The sequence below is a fragment of the Solanum dulcamara genome, chromosome 6 (genome assembly GCF_947179165.1).
Source record: "Solanum dulcamara chromosome 6, daSolDulc1.2, whole genome shotgun sequence".
Taxonomy (NCBI): Eukaryota; Viridiplantae; Streptophyta; class Magnoliopsida; order Solanales; family Solanaceae; genus Solanum; species Solanum dulcamara.
In genome coordinates this window covers 1,702,940-1,724,014 of record NC_077242.1, presented here as the reverse complement: position 1 = coordinate 1,724,014, position 21,075 = coordinate 1,702,940, and the positions used below count along the sequence as shown (strand labels likewise).

The 21,075-nt window shown below is 33.2% G+C and overlaps 2 protein-coding genes across 2 annotated transcripts; one reads left to right on the top strand and one right to left on the bottom strand.

Moving 5' to 3' along the window:
- The first annotated feature begins 570 nt into the window (after window positions 1-570).
- LOC129893213 (50S ribosomal protein L24, chloroplastic) lies at window positions 571-3,002 on the top strand. The gene is made up of 4 exons (XM_055968708.1): window positions 571-796; window positions 1,964-2,002; window positions 2,314-2,544; window positions 2,673-3,002. Exons 1-4 carry the CDS (start codon window positions 704-706, stop codon window positions 2,877-2,879), a joined length of 570 nt encoding a protein of 189 aa, XP_055824683.1. The 5' UTR covers window positions 571-703; the 3' UTR covers window positions 2,880-3,002.
- A 5,581-nt stretch (window positions 3,003-8,583) lies between these two features.
- On the bottom strand, window positions 8,584-11,327 carry LOC129893320 (uncharacterized). The gene is made up of 2 exons (XM_055968828.1): window positions 10,114-11,327; window positions 8,584-9,410 (listed from the first exon to the last, which is right to left on the bottom strand). Exons 1-2 carry the CDS (start codon window positions 10,787-10,789, stop codon window positions 8,779-8,781), a joined length of 1,308 nt encoding a protein of 435 aa, XP_055824803.1. The 5' UTR covers window positions 10,790-11,327; the 3' UTR covers window positions 8,584-8,778.
- Between the last annotated feature and the right edge of the window lie 9,748 nt (window positions 11,328-21,075).

Here is a 21,075-nt window from a genome sequence, read left to right as displayed (position 1 = left end):
TTCACGTTTGATGTCAATGACAAAATTTTGTTTATTGCATGTAATTTTGCTTCTTAATTGTTATTGGATGGGGAGTTATCATGTTCCTATTTAAGTACACTTTTTATTTTAAAAAAGTGTACCTGATTTTTTAAAAATCTTTTGTATTAATATTATAACGTACATGCAATATTTTTTTATTATATAATATTTATTATTATTTAACGCTATGTACACGTGCACGTACACTTAACTAATTTTTTTAAAAAGAATCAATATTTTTATTTTATTTTTTAAATGGGAGCATTAGGGGCATGAGAAATATGAGAGAAAATTACAACATGGGAATCTAACTCTCAACAATAAGATAAAAAATCATATAATCAATCAGCTAATCTACTAATATTTCCAAAAAAATAATCAAGATATATTTTTGTTCAATTCACTTTTTATCTGTTTTGTCAAATTATAAAACTTGATCATTTCCCTTTTTAAATTAATTAGGATTACAAAAGCACTATTCCCCAATTTCCCCAAAGGAGCTTTATAATTGGGCCGGAGTCGACCCGTCATAGTCCAAATCACTTGGGTCGGGTGTCTGGACAGAGAGATAGAGAGAGAAGCTGAAGAAGGAAGGGGTTCTGGTTTTTATTATCCTATCCAAAAACTCTGCTCAGTGTTGTTTCTTCCTTCACTAAAGGATTTTGCAGAAGGGCTTTGGGTAATGGCGGCTTTGCAGAGCTCCTTCACTGGTCTCTCCATCTCCTCTACCTCTTTCTTTGGCCAACGCTTCTCTCCTCCTCTGTCCCTTCCTCTGGTATGCTTTATCATAACTTCCACAATTTGGTTTTGAAATAGAATTATCTCAAATGTCAATTTTTTTGTTTATATAACTGTCATCTGGTCCAGCTCGCTCACAACTTGACTAATTTCATTGGATACCTGTGTGCAACTAACTTTGTCCATCGAGTCTTAGACAAATGGGAAGAAATAAGCTAGTGATTTTGTCCTTGTGATTTGAACCGAGACCTCATAGTTGTCCAGCACTTCATTGACCACTAGGCTATGTCCTGTATTGCCTTGCTGGACAGAATTACTTGTTGCTTGTGGCAGTGATAATTATCTCGTGGAATTAGTCAAAGGTGTGTAATAGCTGACCCGGACACTAAGGTTATAAAAAATATATGTATTAGGGATCATTGGAACAAAGGTATCCATCTTCATTGCACTATTGATTAGAAATTAATTTTCTATTATTTGATTACAATACATTGTGGAATTTTTCTCCACTTAGTAGTCATTGCTAGCTGAATCCTTTCTCATATCATATGTTTTTTCGCCATTCTAAGTTTTGATTTTTAGTGTATTTCTAGCTGCAAGAGAATAATTTGATAGATAAAGACATCTACAATATGCTGCAATAGTTTCTCAAAAGGTCTTCAAAAAGTCAAGAATATTAAGCATATCCTAATTGGCTAACTTAAACTTACCCCCTCTGTTGCAATTGATGCTCTTCCAACATAGGTTGAACCCTGGATTTGACTTTATGGGTTCGGGATGTCACTGAACCCATTGACCATTGGGTTCAAAATTTTAATATTTGGACATATTTAGTAAATTTTCTTAATACATATACAGGGTCTTAGTTAAAGTTACTAGGTTCTACTAAACCCATATTATATATTTTCCCCTATGTTCCTCGATAATATAAATCGTTCTCAGATTATAGTTATCTGTTAAACATGTTTACAATGAGGGATCACATACAATGGTGAATTTGTTGTCAGTGCCCATATAATCACAAGCAATAGGAAGCAAAATATGGAATTAGATCTGTCTCCAGAAAATGCCCTTACTGTTATTCGGCTAATACTCTTTGGATGGATATCATGCTTTACACAGTTTGTCGGTATTTGGTGTGTCAATTGTAAATTTGGATAATCTTTAGCCACTTTAATGACAATCTCCATATGATGCCGTGCAGGTTACATCAACAGAAGGTCCATGTTTGATTACAGCAAAGGTTGGTATCTTGATTCATTTTTTGGTCCTTTAATATGTGTCTTCGAGAATAACATTTGCTGCAACTACTTTTATAGGGTTGCTGCTATGTGGTCATGCACTTCTTTTATAACTTATGACGTAATGAAGGAAGTACTCAAACTAACTCGTCAACAGCTTTTAAAAATGGCCACAAATGTTTGTATTGCTAATCTTCAGGACTAATTGTTACGAGTATGATATTCTTGTAGCTGAAACAACCGTATCTGAGAATTGTGATTAGAATTTGCTTTATCATTGAATGAGAGCTTCTTTTTAATGTCTATTTTGCAGCTTAAGCGATGGGAGCGGAAAGAGTGCAAGTCAAACAGCCTTCCAGTACTGCACAAAATGCATGTGAAGCTAGGCGATACAGTAAAGGTAATATCAGGTCATGATAAAGGTAAGATCGGAGAGATCACCGAGATCATCAAGCACAACAGCAAAGTAGTAGTAAAAGAAGTGAACTTGAAAACCAAACATGTGAAGAGTCGGAGTGAGGATGAACCAGGCCAGATAGTCAAGGTTTTATCTCAACTTCTCTCTTCTCTAACTTGCCTGAAAATTGTTATCTTGAGCTTTCCATTTCGTCGAGGCTGCATTGAATTCATCTTTGCCCTACCAAGAAGTAAAATTTTGTGTTAACGTTTCAGATTGAAGCTCCTATTCACAGCTCAAACGTGATGCTTTACTCTAAAGAGCAGAAGGTAGCCAGTCGAGTGGGCCATAAAACGCTTGACAACGGAAAAAGGGTCCGCTACCTCGTAAAAACTGGGGAAATCATCGATAGTGCCGAGAACTGGAAGAAAGCTGTCAAAGAAAAGGAAAAAACAACAGAAGCAGTAGCTGCTGCTTCCTAGGAGATCACTGGTCTGTAAATTCTAGTTTGATTTTGCTAATTTTGAACCTTCTCTCATTGATGTATTATGATTCTGTTATCACCTTCACCTTTTTTAAATCAGTAACAGAAGTATTTATATTAATGTGCAGAAACCAACATTAAGATTTTTCCTTCGAGTTATACGAATTAGTAAAACATATTTATTTTATGTTAGATATGACATCTTTTGTTGCACTTGAGCCGAGGGTCTTTCAAAAACAACCTCTCCATCTCCACGAAGTAATGGTAAGGTCTACATATACTCTACCCTCCCCAAACCCCACTTGTGGGATTCCACTGGGTATGTTGTTGTATGACATCTTTTAAATGATTAGTCGATTTTGGTACAATGGAACTCATATTCTTTTGCTCTTCAACAATAGCCCTCGAGGAGTGACATTGTATATCCTCCTCAGTGATAAGCTTGACTGTGAATAAGCAGTTTGTTTCTACTTCTTTCTAAGATGTGATGATATGCTTGAAGATATAAGAATCAAATTAATGCAATGCAAACGAAAATGGAAATGTCTTGTTAGGATGGAGGTAACAAAGTCCTAATATGGCAGATATGATAGAAAGTTTTATCTATATGCATCGAACCAATTATCATATGTCATGTACAAATTCAAGTCATATAGATATGTTGGCTAATAGGTATTTTTGTGCAACCATAAAGACCCTTCATAAGTAGGCTTTTGCTCAAATTCCCAAAATACATTTACTCAAGTTTTGTTTGCCTGTTTAATTAGTACAGTATTCAAGTTCCAAGTATTTCAATTTTGAAATTAGAACCCAATAAGAAGTGTCCAAAAAAGTACTAGTATTTCTTCACTTCTTTTGTTGTGTCTTTGCAACTTGAATACAACTCTGTTCAAGCAAATAGTAGCATAACAGTCTGCAGTGCATGACACATTGGGACCTTGAAAGTTTGAAAGTAACTCCACTAAAAATAATTTACTGTAATTTCAGAGTATAGTCACTCAAAACTTTTATTTTATTATATCAAAGTCATTAAATTATTTTGGAATTAGACATAAAAACACACTCAACAATGAGAATATTTTCGACTACACACCTAAACTACGTGAGGGTTCGATAATCCCCCTGAACTTATTCTCTTATATTATTTACCCCCCTTGAACATTATTTTGTATTATTTACCTCCTCCACTAATTATTTGATAAAAAAGAAGTTAAAACACAGTATGTACAAACATACTTGAGTAAAATTCTTTCAGACCCAAGTGATTGTACCTTCACTCAAACCCTTCGTCATCCATTGATAAAGTGAAGGTGAGCTTGTTCGGAAGGCTAGCCATTATTGGCAAGCAAGTTTCTGGTTTCTTTGTCATCATAACCGTCCTCGTCTTCATCGTTTTCTTCTCCACCTCGATCATCACTCCCTCAGTCGTAACCACTAAGATTCTTGCTTCTCGTCTTCACTCAACCTCATTTTCTTCCATACTAGAGTCTCAACACCCACAAAGTTCCCAAGAAAATCTTGGATTTATGTTGCCATTGAAGAGGACACTTCTTGTGATATTTACAGTGATCTTCAGACGCTTTATAATTCAGGTTCTTGTCCATTTATATATTGATGATTTTTTCAACTATTTGAACATGAACATGTGGGAATATTTGGTGTGCATGACAAGGTAATTCTTTGAACAGGAACATGAAAGCGCCCTCCACATCCCACTCTAAAATTATTAGTTCGAGTCATCAAGAAAGCAAATAGGTGAAAGATCCTAGAAAGAGATTAAAAAAAAGAGAAATTTTTTGAACCAATTTGATCATGATTTGCATTGAAGGGGATCAGTTGATGATGATGACGACGACCTCATTATCGTGTTTGTTAATCGAGGCTAGCCTTCTGAATAAACTCATCATCATTTTTTTAAAAAAAATAAAATAATCTACAATTGAAGAATCACACAAAAACCAAAACTGGATTAAATCACCAAAGTCGCTATCCCCACACGCAAAAAAAAAAAAAGAAAAAAAAAAGAAGGAACAGTCTAAATCAGCATTAATGAAATGCCAACTGAAATTCTCCCCAATTGCAGTTGCATTCAGTTTTCTCAACACAGATAGATAAAGAGTCTTTCCTATCAAAATCAGATGCAGAAATACTAATGAGTTGGCATAGCCATTGCAACATTTATTAACAGATAGCTACTGTTCAAAACCAAACCAGCAACGAAATGATTAATGAGAGGTGTGGTGGGATAGATACGAAATCTCGATCGAATTCTAAGTAAGTGGTGTTTCCACCTTTGATTGACCTCAAGCAAATGAATATCAAATTTCAGATGATTATACAAAAAATAAAACCATACTAATTACTTTTTAAGATATAAAAAATGATTTGTTACGCTCGCTCACAATTTGAATAAAAAGAAAATATCGTACAACTCGTGTTAGTATTTTATTAAGACCCCATATGTTATTTTTCACTGATCCCTTGTGAAAAGATTATCTAACTAAAATAATATTTGTAATAGACTCTAGTATCAAATTAGTAAAATCTTACTCATACCCCGATACTTACACTGAGTCACTGAATGTAAAGGCATCCTATTATGCGGTTTGGCCCCAAATAGTTTTTAGAAAAATTTAAAAAAAACTTGAGAACTAGGGTTTGGCCATATAGTTTGTCATTAATTGACAAATATATTTGGTAAATATCCCAAGTTCTAAAAAAAATCAGAACTTGGGAAGTTTTAAAATTTTTAAAAATTATCCTAAATTTTTATATTTTATAAAAACATCAATCATTTATTATCGGGAAGAAATTGTTCTTAGAATGTCGGAAGATTTTATAAAAGAATAGTTACCTCCTTTGGAAAAGAATAGTTTGAGTGACAAGATTGGAAAAAAATAATAATTTGTTTTTAATTCGATTAATATATTGCTCTTGCTCATATTGTTATTTTGTTGTTGTTGATTGTTATCAATTATGTTATAAGGTTTTTTTTTTAACGGAACATGTTCATTATAAAATGATAACACAAACTTATAGGTATTTTTAATAATTTTTAGAACTTACGGGTACAAAATAATATTTTTTGAAATAGTCAAATATTCTTGAGAAAACTTGTGGTCAAACGCATGGTGGCAAGATTGGAAACTTGGGGCCAAACGTTAACTATGTCTTGCATATACATTTTTTTAACTTCGATTAATTGATTCTTTAAAGTTAAGTATTTGGGTAGGTGTAAACACTTGGTATGTGTCATTTGTACGGGGAAAATGCTCAAATATGTCATCAAACTTTGAGAAAAAAGTTCATTTATGTCATTCGTTAAAAGTTTGATTTATTTATGTCATTGCCATTTGAGAAAAGGTTCATCTATGCCATTATTTTTTAACTCCGATTTTACAAAAACACCCAAACAACTTTTAACACTTTTCAATTAGAGTTTTGAATCAAATGTACTATTTTTGCTCCTTCTTCAAGAATACCAAAAACACATAAAGAACATCAAGAACTCTAAATTTTCAACTTCTTCAATTTTTCACGAAATCACTCAAATTTCAATAGTAACATCCCTCCAAGCTAGATATCAAAATCCAATATCTTTTGAGCTCGAATTCAACCTAAACCAACAATACACACTTAAAATTTCTTCAAAGTTTCAAAACTTTAACCACCTTTGATGGTAGAATTTTCTCCACAACTCCAAATTACTTGAAGTTTTGAACATAGACTCAAAAAAACACCATGTTAAAGTTCACTATGTCTATGTTCAAAATTTCAAGTGATTTGGGATTGTAGAGAAAATTCTACCATTAAAGAAGGTTAAAGTTTTGGAACTTTGAAGAAATTTTAAGTGTGTCTTGTTGGTTTGGGTTGAATTCGAGCTAAAAAAATATTGAATTTTGATAGCTAGTTCGGAGGGATGCTACTATTAAAATTTGAGGTGATTTCGTGAAAAATTGAAGAGTTGAATTGTTGGTGTTCTTCATGTGTTCTTGAAGAAGAAGGAGCAAAAAAAGTACATTTGATTCAAAACTCCAATTGAAAAGTGTTAAAAATTGTTTGAGTGATTTTGTAAAATCAGAGTTAAAAAATAATAGAATAGATGAACTTTTTCTCAAACGGCAATGGCATAAATAAGTCTTTTCTCAAAGTTCGATGACATATTTGAGCCTTTTCCCTTTGTATAAAAAATAAAATTCAAAATTTAAGAGCTTACAAATACAGAAATATAGTACTTTTTTCTTTCTAAAGAGACTAGAAAAAAGAAATTTTATCACCTAAAATGAAATTTGGTACCACTTTTATCAGGTCATATTAAAAGCAAGAGGAAAAAGTAGGGTCTCATGAATCTTGTTCGTTTCTCTGAACACCAGTAGTGATAAATTAAGAAAAAAAATGTGCAGAGAATAATGAAAAGAGGATCACAACATTTTTCCAGCAACATTAATAGCTCTAATAAGACACAGATAATATAGTCTGCCAAAAGAAACAGTGACAATGACTTATTATCTCCTTCATTTATTTCCTTTAGCATTTTATAAAGCATATGACAGTATAAACTCGAGGACCACATTTTGGTTGCTGCAAGTGGATTTCATTAAGTTGATGATATAACAAAAACATACTCCGTGTGATTTGTTCGCAAATCTTATCGCTATTTTTGTAGGTTGAGCACTTATTTTCTATAGACCCTCGACTAGAAAATCAATAATGATCTTCAAGTGTAAATCATGTTCAAACTCAATCAAAATGAACAATTTATTGGTGTTTATATAGTTGTATTAGTGGAAGTGGACAGTAAGAATTTTTATAGCCGACCCTAAAACTTGAAATTAATGTGTAGTTGTTACTTCATATTTGAGTGTCAAACCATAGTCTAACACCTAGGGCTATTCAAAATCGAATCGAAATCGATAACCAAAATCGAAAAAGTCCTTGACTTAAGAGTTTACTTTCATACTTTTATTCCAGGTTATCTCAAATTCTCAATTATTCTACGATATGATAATGTTTGTTTTCTAACAAGATGCAATCTATCAACTCATGTGCATCGCTCATTTAGTTTGTCACCTTGTTTTTAAAAGATTTTCAATGAATTTTTTGTGTCAAATCTTAACCGTTAAACCGATAACCAAACTGATAAAAATCAATAACCGATAAACCAATATCTTCAACAGTTCTATAACGAATTGACATGTCCACAAATTGATAACCCATAAAATTCAAAATCGAACCGGACCGACGATACACAACCCTACTGACACCTATGTCGGATCCTCCAAAAATGCACGATCTAACGACATAGCAACATAGGTGCCAGAAGCGTAGTTTACAAACTTCTAAAGCCTATGCAACCATTTGTTGTTTTTGAAGTCACAAGAGTCTAGTCCAATTTTAGATCAAGGATTCATTCTAAAAGCTGAAATGGTCCCAAATCTATAGTTGTCTATATTACTATGTACAATAAACTGCATTCTGTTACACCTATGCATCATACATGTATGAACTCAACCAAAAATTGTCAGAGACATAGAAAAAGGTAGTAGACAAGTAAGGCTTGCTCAAGCAATTGAATACATCATCAACCAATAGATCGAGGGCTCGAGTAACGGTGAAGAGCAAGTGGAAATACGATTAATTATCCTGAGGGGTGGGGTGATTAGAAAAAAAAGAAGGTAGTCACTCCCCACAAAGTCAACAAGAACCTTTCAATCAAACTTTTGGATCATCTCGCTTGGCCAAATTTTGGTAATAACAGATACAGAAATATGCAGGAAGTAAGAATATGGACTCCAAGAACCAAAACTTCCTGCAGAACATTTCGAAAAGAAAAGCATGTACGTGAAGCGAAATCTCACTACTAATTTAAACATTCTACCATGTCTTATTTTTTTTGCTTAGGCTTTGCAGATTACCACAAAACAAGGAAGAAGAGCCTTTGGATTAAGCAAGTAAAGCTCCTCTATGTTCGAGTATACGCCAACCTTACCTGCCAAAGAATCGAACCCGGTTTGGCCAGCCATTTCTTGAATGTTCTCTAATGGCCTATGCACTCGACCTGCAACTACTCTGCAGACAATCAACGCTTTTCTTAAGGATGGATCATCTTCACTCATCTCAATACATTCATAAGAACTTCCACTCGTGGAAGTGGTGAAGACGCCAATCCCACCTTTAAGTTCCTTCTTCGTGGAGAATCCATTTCTGATAATTCGACAGACGCAGCATTTATCAGATATACAGAGACTGCAGGATCCGTTCATGCCAAGGCCGCACGCCAAAGTAGTTCCATAGAACCTTAAAAGCTCATTGCCATCAGCTATACATCGAGGATGTTTCTTAGGGAGCTTACTTGCTTTGCTCTTCACCATCTCCCTATATTCTTCAAACCGAGCTAGAGTTTTTTGTGTGTTGTGAACTTTCAAGACCCTTTCAATCCGTCCAACTTGGCTCTCGGATTTTAACCAGCTTGAGCGACAGATTATTTCTACTATCTTCCTTGAAGAATCACCCTCCAAAAGTTCACTCACTGTCCATTTGAGCAAAAAGCAACAAGATAAGAAGCCTTTCAAAACCATTAAATCAACAAGTACAGAAAATGAATACAATAACGACAACAACAACTACTACGTCTCAATCCCAAGTAAATTGGGAGCAACACACCTAGGTGAGCACGTCCAAACATAGTGCAGTGTAATGCACAGAGAATTTCACAGTTAAAATTTTATGATTTCTTTTCCCTCCCTCCCTACACCACCAATCCATCAAAGCCAATCAATTTAGGCAGAAATTACTGATACTATCTCATCTTGACGCAAATTTCAAACAATTTGACTGAGAAAGGACAATCTTTCTAACACTAGAGAGATAGACAAGAAGTTCCAATTCCTAGGGAATGGGGGCTTTGAAGCTGCAAATGTACAATCTTGTGATGTAGGCTACACAGACTCATAAGGAAAAAAGGGGGGAAACAAGAACAGAAAGCAAAGCAAGTACATCACTTTTTTCCGATAGGTTATCTAAACATTCACCTTATTTTAGTGCGAGTTCGATTTTTCGCCCTCTAATCAATCCCCTATCCGTTTCCACTTTCCCTACCCCCAGTTTTTTTATTTTTTATTTTTAAAAAGTAGTACTTTTTTCAGACAGAGAATGAAAAAGGAAATAAGCTATAGCGTAAGCAATAAAACATGGATTTAGGAACAGGAATGATGAAAAAACAAGATTTTTACCAGCATGCTTAGAAAGATGATGTGCTTCAAGAGCTTCGCATTTCCCAAATTGTTCTCCACACTTATGACATGTGAACCCAGAAAAAGTTCCATTAACATCATTATCAAGTGAATGCCTAGTTTTACAAGGAAAACTACTAGTATGTCCTTCTTTATCAACAAGAAAAGATGCACTCCTCCTTGTAGGTGTTCCCACTGTGTTCCTACAACCAGAATTGAAATAATGCATTGTAGGGTTCCCTCCTGGACCTGGGGTACCAGGCCTTAAAGTACCCACAAAAGTTGAACCACCATTAGTACTCACCCCACCCCCACCCCCACCCCCATTAGCACTTTCTTGAAATCCATTAAAACTAGTGATTTTCAGCTCACATCTTGAATTACTCAGAATAACTTCATGAGTTATTGGATTAAGAAACTCACTACTACCAATAGATCTTGGACTACAACTTGGGGGTTTATCCAAATGTCTTTTACTTCCATGTATTACATCTTTGAGATTTGCTATAGACCTGGAACAACCAGACCTTCCTCCTCCTCCTCCTCCTTTTCTAGTCAAAATTGTGCTTAGCTGTTTTCTTGTTTTTGGGTCATGAACATCTGATGGCTCTGATTTACAATGCAAAGATCTCTTTAAAGAAAACCAAACTGCTGGCATATTCTTCTTCTCCCCCATTTTCAAGAATCTATCTTTTCAAACCTTCAATATACTCAAAAATGTAACTTTTCCTATACTTATAGTCAGATAACTTTCTAAAAGAAATGAACTTTTCCTAAAGTTATCATCTTTTTCTACCTCCATGAAACCCAAAAATTTAGTCAACAAGATTTTTTTCTATTCTTGGCTGAAATTATCCCTTATGAAAAAATGCTCCTTTTTAGCTCTCAGAAAACAAACCCACACAGCATCCTTCAAAATGCCTTGAAAAGATTGAAACTTTATGCAAATTAAAGTCAATCAAGAAAATCCTCACTAAAAACCCAAAAAAGCTAGTCAAGAAGATTTTGTATTCTTGGCTAACATTATCCCTTATGAAAATCCCTCTTTTTCAGCTATCAGAAAACAAAAGTGAACACCCAATAACCTCAAGAAGACAACCCCAAAAGAACATTGAATATATCAGAAAAATAAAAACTTTTCAAAAATTAAAGTCACCCCAGAAAATCTAATTAGAAACCCATGAAGAAGAAGTAGAAAAAGCTTAGAGGCAAACAAGAAGGAAGAGGATATTGTCAATTTAATGAAAAAACAAGAATCTATTGGGTTATTATTATTAAAGGAACAAGACAAGAAACATAACAGGCTTTTAAAAATTGACATAATAGATAAACAGTTGCTCAAATTTAGTATGAGATTGCAAGTAGACATATCAATTTTGAACATGGATATATATATAGACTATATAATTTATTTTCACTCTATCGATTTAATTTATAAAATAATCATCTATATAATTTTAAAATTTATATGTTACATCAATATTAAATATTCACAAAATACAATAAAAATAAATTAAAATATTTAATTATCCATTGATATTAAGTTAAAATATATAAATATGTGCTCTCGAAATTTGAGTGTTTATTTTATTAGCGAAGATTAAATTTAAATTTATGTTTATGTATTACTATTGATTTAAAAATTTGGTTCGATGATATTAATGAATGATAGTAACATAAATAAAGGTCCCAATATGAGGTGTGATACAACGGTGGTGAAATTATTTTATCTTTAATCATAAGTCTTGAGTTTGAGCTTTATATATAAAGAAAATCTTATTAAAAACTTTACTTTTCGAATGAGTCCTGTAACACGTAGGATTCAAATTTAATCAGAATTTTAATATAAATTTTGAGCACTAAATGAAAAACAAAAAAAAAAAAAACAAAGGTGCACACAGAGAGTACAAAGATTCAGAATAGACAGGCTAAAAATTGAAAATTCACTCTGACACTTGAAGAGTCACAGTCTCACTCACCTCACCTCATATTTTTGAATTGAATGAGAATCACATTTGAATTAAATGATATTACTATATCATAAATGAAAAAAATAACAAGTACGGTAATTAATAATATCACAAGTCTCAATGATTTTATTTTATTTTCCTATTTTAATGAATCCAACAACTAATTTTCATGTTAATGGTAAGCTCTCTTGTTATGTCCATTGTTGCAGGTTAAAGCTAAAAGTAAACCAACATTACAAGCCCAACAGTTTTATTGTTAGTATCCTTGTCGATTTTATTTTAAAATATTTTTGACAATTTAATGCAAATAGATAGTTTTAAAATAAATTCGAGCAAAATATATAATTTTTAGATTAGATAAAATATTAATTTCCAAAATTATATATACATATTTTATATATTTTTTCTCCCTATATATATATTTTATGATATATATATATATATTTATATTAAATTTGGAATTCACAAATAGATACGTAATTAGTAATAATATGAATAATGTTGCATGCGTAAGTTGGCTCATATTATTAATGTCAAATTCATAAGAAAGTGAGGATTGTAGTAGGTCGATAGCTAACGTAAAACTAATTAAATGATATATGATAAATTATCACAGTGCAAACATCATTAATTTAACAGTTGTAACTTGTATGAACCAATCTAATTTTTCAAAAAAGAATATAATTTTTTTTTTGATGTTCGATCACTTGAAATTCCCAAGCACAAATCTGGATAGATTAATGTCACTGTGCTATAGAATGTTGTACCTTTTCTCTTTAGGTGCAATAAATTATAATAACTTTATTTTATTTTGGACTATTGTATCTCCATTAATTTCCGAGATGCGGGAAAGCAATAATTAGCTTCGAATTCCAAAGACAAATATAGAAATAGCTTCAAAATTAAAAGAAGAGCTTATCATTACATTTGAACCCCATTTTCTATGCAAACTTTTCATTTAGGTCCCTCTTTGCAGGATATAAGCTAAAGTGACATATTTTGGACGACGAAAGTAAATTTTTTTGTCCCAATTAATATAATACATTTTTTTTAGTTAGTGTTAAAAAAGAATTATATATTTTTTCCTCGTAAATCATTTAATGATAGTGTTTAACTTTTGGAGTGATGCTTAAGCATGCGAAGACCAAGTTCTTTACCAACATTAGTGGTAAGTTTGACAGTAAAAATGTAAATCTACAGAAAGAAAACGTGTATAGAACTGAACATGAAAACCTCGTTATATACTCTAAAGAAAAGGATATCTGAGTGAGGTTTTTAATTTTTATGTCATCCAAGTAGATTGCAGTGTATAAAACTACATAAAATGGACCAAATTATGAAATTATTTATAAAAATATGGACTCAATTCAATCTATTTAAGTTTAATAGACCAGCGCTCAAATTATTTATCCGCTTACCCCACTTTCTCCTTTCTTATTCCGCGCATGATGTCGGCATGACATCAACATCACAACTATGAATTAATCCTCTATGATACTCTATCAGTATATTAATTCCATATCTGTGTCATATAAGATTGAGCTTAATCCCAATGTGATACTCCGTCGGTATATTGATTCCATATTAATATCATATAGGATTGAGTTTTTTTTAAAATAAAATAAACAAAAAACAATTAAGAGAAAATTATTAAAGTTACAATCTTATTTATTAAATTCTAAACTAGCAGAAAATATATTTTTATAATTTTTTTTCCTTTTTTGCAAATTAAAAAAAATTATATCTAAATTATGACTCCTTTTAACCGTTTTAAAATTAAAATATTGAATATTGAAACATATCTCAGTGATACAATAATTGTATGTAGATATACCTCAATGATATCATGGATGATTGAGTAATCTCATGAAAAGAAGGAGTTAGTGTGTGATGCCCATAGACTAGCTCGATCGAAGGATTGAAGCAAACCTTAATAAAAACACTGCTCAGTTACTCTTTGATACCACCAGAGTATATTGTACTTTGATGGTATCAAGGATGAAGAAATAGTCCTTCAATAAAGACACTGCTCCGTAACTCTTTGATACCATCAAAGTATATTCATATACTGTAATATATTGTGATGGTATCAGAGAGGAAAAAATAGTGGGCACTAACGTTAGCACGATGTTAGCGCGCGAATAAAAATAGATGTATGTCATTTTACAATAAAAAGGGGTATGAAAATAATGAATCATTTAAGAATAAATAGTTTACTTTAAGGGGTATAAATGTCTTTTCGCAAAATAATTCCTACTAATCAAGTCTCGGCCCGTTTTTCTATTTGGGCTACTTTAGATTTTAGTAGTTGGGCCTACAAAATACAACCCAAAGTCCAATTGTAAAAATATGGAAAAATTACATAATTACAAATACTTCATTATTGTTAAGTAAATGGAATGTCCACTTATGTTTTTAAATGAAGTGGGGCCCACTGAAAGTGGGCATCCCACTAAATTACTCCTATATAAACATGTCATATTGGCATGAACGGATGTAGAGAAAAAAAATTTCTGCTTCGTTATATTTCTTCTTTGTTTTCCCTTTCTCTGTTTCCCTTCCGTTTCCTTATTCTCTCCGTTAAAATTTGTTCAGATATAGAATATTTTATAACAATTATCATATTTATTATTATTATTATTATTATTATTATTATTATTATCTATATTTTAAAATATTACTTATCTTACCACTAATTAAGAGTTTCTTACCAGATACATGTATTTCTGCTACCAGATACACTAAAATAGGGAGAGAGGCGAGCGATATTCGGGAGGAAAGCGAGCGAGATTCATATGTATCCAGATGCATGAGTGACGAGTGAGATGGGAGAGAAGCGAGTGAGGTGATCAAGATTCGTTATGTACCCTAGATACATGCGAATCCACTTAAATACAATGCATCTGAAATGTATCTGATTGTCTCTGGACTTATTTGAATGTATCTGAATGCACAAATATATCTGAATGTATCTGGGCACACAAACACATGATAAGATACATAATATTGTAAAATAAATTATATCTAAGCAATTAGCTCCCTAAATAATGAGATTTATTTCAGTTCCCCTAATAAAATATTAGAATTGTCACCAGGTAGCTGCTTATTCTTTCACTGCTTAAAAAATTACTATAGTTTTTTTAAAAAAATTTATTTGAGTTTACCCAATGAATAGTAAATTATAAATAGCTCAATCAGACATTAAATAGGTATTTGATCATAGATTTTAGAAATTGTTGTACAGTCAAATCTCATTATAACAGTCATTTATTATAATAATATTTTATTGCAACGGTTTGATTTTTGCCAGAATTAATTTTTCATGATATATTTTATTCTCTATAACAATATTCTAAATATAACAACAGTTGTATTTATTATAGCGGCATACTCATCGTAAAATATTCAAATATTGTGATAATGTCTTATATGAAATATATTATGTAAAAATAACATATTAAGATATTTATGTATGGTATCATCATTAATATCATGCATATAGTAAATTTCAAGTAGGAATATTCATATATGACTTCTAACTTTACTAATGCACAAGTAAGTACTTTAACTATTCAAAACTTGAACAAATAGACATATTCGTCCTACATGACATCCTACATGACAAATTTGTATCCTATATGGCGTCCTACACGTTATGCTACGTAGGATATATGTGTCTACTTGTTTAATTTTATACAAGTTTAAGTGCCTACTTATACACCCCAAGTTGGAGGGCATAGATGTTAGCTGAAGCCAAGCTTAATGACATATTTATGTATTATGCCAACCATTTTTGTTAGAAAATTGTTATTCAAAAAATGCATTGACTTTTAAATAGTTGTCAGCTGAAATCAAGTTAAGGATCATACCGTCATATTTATATATTATGCCAAAATGATTTGATATTTTTATTACGACATTTTGGATAGTATTAGCATTGTGAGACTTGAACAATTTCCCGATATGTGAACAAATTTAGTGAAATATAGAAAATGTTTGAAAAGGAATTAAACAAAATTATTAGCAGCGGATGTTTGGAGAAGAAAATTATAAAAATATAAAAGTAGTATTCATTTTTATTTGAAAATGATACTTGAAGATTGAAGTTGTGTTGATGAATGGGAGTGAAAATTGTGGTCAAACGGTCATTTTTTTTCATCCTCTTTTTTCTTAATAGGCAATAACATAATGTTAGAAAAAGTTAAAGCGTAATACATAGATAATCCTTAAACTTGTTAGCAAATTCCATTTAGACACTTAAATTATTATTTGTTTCAATTAAATACCTGAATATATGATAAGGTGATTAAACTCCTTCAATTCAAATTTTAATAGTTTTTGTGTCCTTATTCTCAATTCCCATGGCGTAGATACGTTATGTACTTAAAAAATGTCACCTCTTTTCATATACGTCATACAAATTAATCTTAGTGTGCCGTAGAACTTTTTTTTAGTAAGTGATATATTTTAAATGATTAACTTATCTACGTGATAAATATTTAAAATAATGCGCAAAAATAACTTTCAAAATTTAAATTGAAGGTATCCAAAATAAATATTTTATCATATGTTTAAGTATTCAATTGAAACAAATAATAATTGCAGTGTCTAAACAAATATGCTCATAAATGGGCTATTAAGCCAAATATCAAGGGTAAAATCATCTGTAAAAAGTCTTTTGTTCAAATCCAAATTCAAACTCATCATAATCCTTTCTTTTTTGGCAACAGATTGAATTCATCATAACTCTTTTCCCTTTTTGGAAATAAATTAAATTCATCATAATCCTTAAAAGACGTTAAATGTGTTAACAATCCGATCCAATCCAATCATATTTAATTTGATCCAATTCAATCATATACAATCCGATCCAATCCAATCATATGCAATCCGATTCAATCCAATCACATACCATCCAATCCAATCCAATCATATACTTAATGAATAAAGTCAAAGGACTCAACACAATAGACACGTAAATTAAAATTTAGAAATATTTTACAAATCGACTCAATCATCTACAATACCAATCAAATCAATCAACTAAGTATTCAATCAGCTCAATAATAAACTCAAAGGACTCAACTTAACAAATATGCAAATTAGAATTTAGCAATGTTTTGCCATTCGACTCAATCATTTACAATCTCAATCAAACCAATCATATCATGCACAATCCACTCAATTTGGGAGTTTCTCTAACCAACAACCATCACCTATGAACCAGTTGTCACGCCCCGAGAGGGTACCCTAGGCGTGACCGGCACTCGAAAGCCATTTCTGACCTTCAAACGAACCACCTGGTCCAGTTACACTTTCATTCAATTACATTCTCTCTGCGAAAAACTCAATCACAGGAATACTATTCATAATTTAGGGCCGAAGGCCAAACAACTATCAAATCAATAAACAGCTTTGATAGAACTACTCAAAAGAACAATCAAACATTCCCACACTCTAGTCTATGAAGCCTCTATCAACAATTTGGGAGGTGCCAATGACAAGTCCATGGCTACCAACAATCAAAATAAAGAAAATAAAACAAAGCTGTAAGGAAGATCTCAGCATCCTCCGGAAACTAGGAGGACGCACCAACTAGCTGGGAGTGGGTAGATCTTCAACTGTGCGCCGGTTGATGATCTCTAGTACCTGTCTCTGCATCATGAAATGATGCAGGCCAAATGACGTCAGTACATGGAATGTACGAGTATGTAAAATGGCCGAATGAAACAAACATCAAGGAAGAATCAAATCAACTCAGAATCTCAACTCAAGAAAAATAACAACTCAATCTAGTGTCCTAAGTCTAAACAAAAATATGGGTTAAATGGGACCAATCATATACCATTCAACTCAATCCGACTCAGAGTATTATCAAGACCTATATGAGAGTTTCTCTTATCCGACAACCATCACTTATGAGCCAGTGATAGTACAACAAAATGACATTGTTGTCGCGTCCGTTCATACTTTGCCAGGGTATGAACGAATCAACCAATCATGGATCCCATCGATCAGTCAAGTCCTATCATTTCAGGACAATAAAATGGGAAACATCCGACTTTAACGGTTCGATCTCATGGGACGCATTCCGACTTTAACGGTTCAATCCCTTCCTACATTGGCGGCGTAGTTCATGGGGTTCGAGTATGGACTATACTCTTACCCACTCGGCGCTCAATACTCCTCCCAAGACTCAATGCTCATAAAACTCTATCCAATCAACTCAATCAAATCATATCGACAAGTCTCATTTACAACCTCGTCAACTCATCAACTCTATCACAATCAAATCTCTCCCAATCATACTATCCGATCAATCCCAATCACATCTTTCAAGAGTAGATTAAATATGCATTTATAACAACATACAAACCTATCCAATCGTTCCTCTATTTATTTAACAAATCTTTTGGGACTCATCACAACTCCAAGGTTCTAAATCAACAATTCAAAGTGAGAAACCACATATAAGGAAATTAACATATTTAGCATAGTAAACGTAGTTAAGAAAAAAATCAACGAAATATATATATATTCAACCTCTCATCTCAATCAACTCATACCAACATCACTTTCTTGACTCCACAACATCAACATAATTTTTTTTTAGGGTAATAGATGAAAAAGACCTTGTTGGACATAAATCTATCATTAAACTCCATTCTTATGAACAATAAATCTTAAGAAAGATGTAGGGCACATGGGTGGACTCAACCCATGTTTTGGGTAGCCTTACATACCTTATTGAAGACTTTGAAGAAGACCTTGATGTTGGGTCTCCAATGGAAGGCTTGAATTCTTGAAGCTCTTGGAGGCACTCTTTGTTGGAGAAGGATTTGGAGAAGAAGAAGAAGAAGAAGAAGAGAGGGAAATGTTAGGGCTTTTAGAGAGAGAGAGAGAGGGACTGAAAATGGTCCCAAAAACGTCCCAAGGCAGATACATATATAATTTGGGAAAATTCCCAAATTGCCCTTTCTCCAAAAATCTAGAAAATAGGCCAAAAACACTCTTGGCGCGATAGTGGCGCGTCTCGCCACTGCAGCGCCAAGTCGAATAGGCTTAAAAACCCTGCAACCCAGTAGTGGAGCGTCACGCAAGGGACCAAACTACTGAGGCTGTTTTGTGGCGCGATAGTGGCGCGTCGCGCCCTTGCAGCGCCAAGCCCATATTTTTTGGGTTTTAGAAAATAGGCTTGAAAACCCTGCACATCTCGTAGTGGCGCGCCGCGCTAAGGACCAAACTACTGAGGCTTGTTCCTGGCGCGATAGTGGCGTGTCGCGCCACTGCGGCGCCAAGCCTAGGTTTCCAGTAGTTGTCACCCAGGCCTGAAATTCCTATAGTACCCGTCCGTCTTAGGATCGTCATATCTTTTGACTCCGAACTCCAAAAATTACATTTTTGGTGGCGTTGGAAAGAAGACTCGACGACCTTTAATTTAATAGGTTGTGGGCCACCCAGATCGTCATATTTCAAATGCTATGGCCGTTAGAAGTCGACCCTTATACAAACTCCCTCAACAACTTACCCAAGACGAATCCTTTTGGACTTAGCTTGGTTCTAGGGATCCTTTATGACCCCACATCACCTCTAACACTCTTTAATTACTTAGGAACTCATCCTAACTCATGCATACGCTTCACAATAATCGAGTTCGACCCTACACGTATACAAGAAAGGTCCGAATCTTAGGGAAAATATTTGGGGGGTGTTACACCAGTGATGTACAACAAGCCGATGTTTTTGCCACGTCCGTCCATACTTTGCCAGGGTATGAACGAATCAACCAATCATAGATTCAATAATTTATATGAATTTATATACAAAACTCAATAGAAATTATAGATAACTCAAGAACTCAACTCATGGAACCTCAAACTCAACTCAACTCAAATCAATGAAGATGTAGGCTACATGGATGAACTCAATCCAACGTTACCTTACATACCTGGAATGAAGATTGTCTCACAAAAAATAAAAAACATGGCTTGAAGATCTTGAATCTTTGCTCTTTTTCTCCTTTCTAGTCTCTTCTCTCAAATCTCCTAAGGTGAAGGAGAGGAAAACTCTTTGTATATTATGAGGGAACTGAGCTTTTTGTCCCAAAACGGCTAGGGTTAAGCTTTGGGAAATGTGGAGAAAAGACCAAAAAGTCCCTCCCAAAAATATGAAAACTGGCAGAATTTGAACTAAGTTGGAACAGGTCCGCGTTGTGGACTTGTTCCACCATTGTTCAATTTTTGCTAAAATTTTAAGTTGAAGCAAAAACTGGCCAAGTCCGCGATAGGTCTGCGTCGCGGACTTGTCGCACACCTCTCTGGTCGAATGGGCATAACGTTTTACTCCGAACTCCGAAAAATGCAATCTTGGTGGAGTTGGAAAGAAGACTCAAAGATCTTTAATTTGATAGGTCATAGGCCATCTAATTCATTATATTCTAGGAGATATAGTCATTTGAAGTTGACCCTTATACGAACTCATACGAAAACTTAGCCGATAGAAATTCTTTGGACTCGACTTGGTGTTACAGATCCGTTATGACCCTAAAACACATCTAATACACTTAAAATACTTAGGAATTGATCCTAACTCATATATACAACTAGAAGTCACCGAGTTTGATCCTACATGCACATGAAGAATGGTTCGAATCTTGGCGAAAAAAATTTGGGGTGTTACAAAGACTTAGCATTAAAGTTTCTATATTTCAAGATTTGATATGAGAAATTATTGTAGCGATTAAACTAAACTGATGAAATAAAAAATATACCCGGTTAATGTTAAGAAAAAAACTTGACAATTATATTTCTTACAACACCATCTTACTAGGGTTATGCAAATCTCAACTAGTCTATCATCATGAATGTGTATGAAATTTGCGTAACCTTGATAAAATAATATCCTGAAGATGTTGAAAAGAAAATTATTCTAGGATACTGTAAACAAAATTTCTTTTTGGCAACAAATTCATTTTAATCCTTTTTTTTGTTTT